Below are 5,389 nucleotides of genomic sequence, written 5' to 3'. Positions count from 1 at the left end.
ACCCCCATCTTCCAATTTAGACGCTTTTCTCTGTCATCAGCTACAAGGACAACTTCTCCTTCTTTTAAAGGATTTGGCAATGTCTTCCAAACTTCCCCCTGTGAACCCAGCACTTGATGTAGGTATTCTTTCTTCCAGATGTCATTCATGGAGGAAAGCCACTTTTTCTCCGTTGAAATTCATCTGAGATGTTCAGTTCTCTTTCTTCTTCTTTGAAGTCTTCTCGCGGTGGCAACAGGAACTGTTCAGGACACAAAGGGATAGGAACACCACCACCAGGATCGCTCGACTCCCACAAGTAAGTGATAGGCCGGCGGTTGATGACTTTCTCCACCTCGGTTAGAGCGGTTACTAATTCCTCCCAGGAAAGCACATCATGGCCCAACGAACGACGTAGCAGGCCTTTAACAATGCCCACTAACCTCTCCCCCAGGCTCCTCCCCACCAAGGTCCGCGTTCCACCACAAATTGCCACTTCATGTCAAGATTCTTCTCTTTAACCCACTTAGCTGCCGCCACAAAGTTTGATCCATGATCACTTATGCACAACTGAGGGACACCTCTTCTGTTCATAAATCTCTGCAGTGCCTGAGTCAACGCTTCTACAGACAACGACGTCACAAGTTCCAAATGAATGGCTCTAACTGACATGCAGGTAAATACTACGAACCAGACCTTGCTGTTATCCTTCAGGTATAACGGTCCTCCTAGATCCATGCCAGTAGTTTCAAAGGGACGCTTGCAAGTTACACGACACCTAGGTAGAGGAGGTGTCTGTTCAGATGCAGGAGCCGCCAAGAACCTGCTACATTTCCTGCACTTCCGTATCACAGATGAGACTGATTTCTTAGAGCGCAGGATCCAAAGTCCTTGGCGTCTCAGTTCTGAAATAACTGTCGCAGTACCAGCATGTTGCATTTGTTCGTGAACATGAAGCACCAATTGGTTGACAACACCACACTTCTTAACTAGCACTGGATGGAGTTCCTGAAAGGTCGCTTCCACTTGTTGCAATCGGCCCCCCATCCTGATTAATCCTCCTTCCAAGAACGGGTGTAAGGACTGCAGACTAGACTGGCGGTAAACTGGTTGGCCATTTTCCAGTGACTCTAACTCCCTCCAGAAAAACTTTCTTTGCACTTGTTTCAGGATGACCATTTTGGCATATTGCAACTCTTCTGAGGTCAGCATAGTTTGGGTGTTTTTAGGAGACTTGCGCCAATGTAGCATCCAGGCAACACTTCTCAAAGTGCGAAGGTACTTGCTCGTTCGGGTTGGGTCAACAATTTCCTCCACATATTTGGGTTCTTGATTGTCAGCTACGGCCATCATCAGCAATGCAGTATCTGTGTCATTCTTTGGATGCTTCGGCCATTCTGCCTCAGGTCGTTTTAACCATTCCGGGCCGCTCCACCAAATCTTCGCGCCAGACAACTGAGCTACCGTCATACCCCGAGTAGGTAAGTCCGCAGGGTTTTCATCTGTTGGAACCCACGACCACACTCCACCAACAGCAGTAATCTCTTCCACGCGGTTAGCTACAAACACTCCACCCACGCGCGTCCTTGACTTATCCACGAGAGAGCAACACTGGAATCTGTCCAAAGGAATTCATCATCAATCTTAAGGACACCCCTGTACTCCAGTCTCAGTGAATTCAGAAGTCGAGCTCCTAGTAGGGCACCAAGAAGTTCTAGGCGAGGTATCGTGTCTCCGTTCGGTGGGGCAAGTCTACATTTCGAAGCAACAAGATTCACTGTTACGTCTCCATTTGTGTCTGCAACACGAATGTAGGCTGCCGCAGCATAGGCTCTGGAGGAGGCATCACAGAAAACATGAAGTGACAGATTTGTGTACTTGCACTGAGAGGGAGTTATTCCTAACCATCGGTTTACTCTCAGATGGTTTCCTCCTGAGAACCCTTTCAATACCTCTTCGATACGCCTTCGCAAATCCGGGTCAACTTCCTCATCCCATCCAAGTTTCTCTTTCCAACAGTCTTGGACAATAATCTTCAATGGAGTGACAGCAGGGCTCACTAGCCCACATGGGTCGTAAATCTTAGACAGGCAGGACAACACTTCTCGCTTTGTAAGTTTCCTGGGTACCATATCTTCCAGATCAACAAGTGGAAGAAGTTCATCAGATTTTAAGTCCCAACTAACCCCAAGTACTTTGTGGAGTTGCTGCACTTGGCTGTCTGAAAACTCATGGAGCAGATTTTCATCGTTGGATCGAAATTTCCGCAGGTTAAAGCCTCCATCTTTAAAGATACGCACTGCTTCATGCCAGAACTCCCTTGCTTTCTCAGTGTTCTCCATTGAGTTCACCGGATCATCCATGTAAAGGTTGCGAAGAAGCTGGGAAGCCATTTCTGATTCATTGATGAAACCCTCTAAATGCTGTTTTAGGACTACTTGCAGCAGAAATGGTGAGGATTTGGCACCAAAGAAAACCTTCTTGTATCTGTACACCTCGATCTCCCCTTGCAGGTTGAGCCACAAGAAGCAACAAACATTTCGGTCTTCCTCACGAAGCGACAGCTGGAGAAATGCCTTTTCAAGATCACCAACAACACCAACTTTGCCAACTCTGAAACGGAGAAGTATGCCCCACAACAGCGGTAAAAGGTTTGGTCCTTTCTCAAGGGCATCGTTAAGAGAAAGGCCTCCTTCAGACTTAGCTGAGGCATCGTGTACAATACGCAGTTTAGTTGTCTCTCGATCAGGCTTAACAACTCCTCGATGTGGAAGATAGGACTGAGGAATGCAGGCTTCTGGTAGCAGCTCAATGTGACCCTCTTCGAGGAGTGTTTTTAACTGAGTGTCATATGCTGTGTACTCTTCAGGCGTCAACTTTCTCACCATGCGACGAAGCCTTGTTTCACAAAGGGCCTTGTTAAGTGCTAAATGCTTTCGGGCTTGAGGTTTCCAAGGCCACGACACAACATACTTCCCAGATTCATCGCGTTGGATAGCATTCTTTACCTCCTGCTCAAGGTCTCGTTCCAACACCTCCTCCTGTGCAACACCAAGGTGGTCCAAAGTCCAAAAGTTCTGAAGTTGTTCATGAACAGAGGCTCGAAATGCATGGACATGAGCTCTGGCAGCCACACCCGCAAATGGAATGGATCCACTTCCACCATGAAGGACCCACCCAAAAATTGTTGGTGTTCCTTTGAGGCCGTTCCTCAATTTAACTGTCATACCTTGGACAATGGTGTCATAGCAATCTTCGCCAAACACAATACCAATGTTATCTGTACCAGGGCCAGCAAGATCAGCAAGGACTGGACAACCACCAACAACCTCTTGAAGGGCTCGATAGGACTCAGGCTCCACCCTCTCAAAGACACCAGACAACTCATCCATCACTACAGCTTGGAAGGTAAAGGTATTTGGAAGATTTACTCCTCTCGCAGTCACCTCAACAACATCGAATTCGCCTTCCAGCACATCTCCAAGTGTCTCAATCCGCAAATGACGTTTGCCCACAACTCTCTTTGGTACATTTGCAGCTAAAAATGAAGACATCATTGTAAAAGTGGCCCCAGTGTCACACAGTGCTCTTACAGCCACATCCCCAATAACAACACACACAGTTCTCATCATCACGCCAGCAGTTTTGATGTCAGCATTCTTAGCGGAAGACATTACAGCAGCGTTTGGAGGTTGAGACGACGGTGGCAAATGACTCTGGTTAGCTGGTGTATAAGGAGGGGCAGCAGGATTCCAACTTGGGTGGTTTGGTGGGTTACTGGTACTTGGAGTGGGGTTTTGAACTTCTGGAATTTTCACTCCACCAGTCTTGCATAGCTGAGGGATATGGGATCCTCTCCCACACGGGCATGGTTTTCGAAAACCGCATGAAGCCATCCGGTGTCCACGTCGAGCACAACGAAAGCAAGCCCTTATTTCTTTCACTTTCTTAAAGCGATCATCAACCGACATAGGTACAGAGCACTGTTTAGGACTATGTGGACCCTTGCAAAAGGTACAGGTTACAGATTTAGCCATCAAACCAGATGCAGTTGGCAACAAAGTTTTTGCTTTTTCGATAGACTGGTGCTGTTCTACCTCAACAGGCTGGTCAGCACTCTCTCGGATTTCCAGTTCCTGTTCCAAAAATTTCAGCAGCTTCGAAAATGTCACATCTTCCTTTGATAAGCCAGCTTTTTCTCGGGCCCACACCAATCTCCAATCCTTGGGAAGTTTTGATTCGATCAAAGGCATCAAAAGGGATCCATATTGTTCAGTAGTAACTCCTTGTACTTCAAGCGCTCGCACAGTTGCACAAAGCTCATCCAATGCATCTCTCATAGCTTTATTGGATTGTTCAAGTGGTTTCATGTCTGCTAGTTTAGTCATTAGGCGATTTTTTTGCACTTCATCCTTGCCATAGCGTGATGTCAGGCGTTGTACAGCGACTTCATAGTTTGCCTCTTCAGTTTTGATGTTTGCAATGTATCCTGCGGCTTCGTTAGATAGCAGGGACTTTAAGTAAACAAACTTCTGCACGGTAGGTATTTCAACGTTATCATGTATTGCTACTCTGAAAATGTCCCAAAATTCTGGCCAGTCCAACACATCGCCCGAGAATTTCCTAAGGTCAGTCTTTGGCAACTTAATTTTAGGCGTACTTGACGTATGTTTTGGTGATGGAGCAATGGGTTCAAGCTTCGCACTTTCATTTTGCTTTTGGCTGTTCTTTAACCATAATTTTACATCATGAATTCGTTCTCTTACCATATCGAACCATGGTCCTTGAGCTTCCACTTCATCTCCTACTTGAGTATCATCGTCCAAGAGCTTCTCGATTTCCATCTGCAGATCCTCGGCTTTCTGCAATCTCGCAACAATCGAATCGAGTTTTTCCTCCACTCGAGTAACTTCAGGCAAGTCGGACTCAATCATGTTTCTAACAGCGTCGAAATCCCTTTTCATCCAGCCTCTCAACCCAGTGCGGGCTCTCCTCAGCTGATCAATTTGTTTCGTCTTCATTTCGATCGGCGTTGGCGACAGACGAAAGTAAACAACACTCGAGGCTAGCGATTAAACACGTCGCGGGTCACCATGTTTGGACTCCATATTTATTCTTCGAGCACATGTTTCTACAACCCCAAGAGGGGGGTACAACAATTCGTGCAATGTCACATCCGGGCTACAAAACAATACAAAACGACTTATCTAGAACGTTCGGCTTGTCACGCAATGTCACGTCCGATCTCTAGTACAAAACGGCTAGTCTAGAAAGTTAAGCTTTCAACAGCTGGGGCTTGCTTATATCTCCTGTTCGAGGTATTAGTTTGGTGTTGTTAGCAGCTTGACACCACACCCAAGGCTCACCGTACCCATGTCTTGTTCTTATTTTATCAAGCAGACTAGATTTT

General features: G+C 46.6%; 2 protein-coding genes across 2 annotated transcripts; both read right to left on the bottom strand.

The window, feature by feature from the left end:
• Positions 1-417: 417 nt before the first annotated feature.
• Positions 418-1,449, bottom strand: LOC144639739 (uncharacterized). Its single transcript, XM_078499037.1, has one exon. It carries the CDS (start codon positions 1,447-1,449, stop codon positions 418-420), a length of 1,032 nt encoding a protein of 343 aa, XP_078355163.1.
• An 89-nt stretch (positions 1,450-1,538) lies between these two features.
• LOC144639738 (uncharacterized) lies at positions 1,539-5,000 on the bottom strand. Its single transcript, XM_078499036.1, has one exon. It carries the CDS (start codon positions 4,998-5,000, stop codon positions 1,539-1,541), a length of 3,462 nt encoding a protein of 1,153 aa, XP_078355162.1.
• Positions 5,001-5,389: the final 389 nt, after the last annotated feature.

The sequence above is a fragment of the Oculina patagonica genome, unplaced genomic scaffold (genome assembly GCF_052425735.1).
Source record: "Oculina patagonica isolate OP01 unplaced genomic scaffold, crgOcupat unplaced1254, whole genome shotgun sequence".
In the NCBI taxonomy this organism is placed as follows: domain Eukaryota; kingdom Metazoa; phylum Cnidaria; class Anthozoa; order Scleractinia; family Oculinidae; genus Oculina; species Oculina patagonica.
The sequence above is the reverse complement of the archived record's forward strand: the minus strand, read 5'-3'. Positions and strand labels throughout refer to the sequence as shown.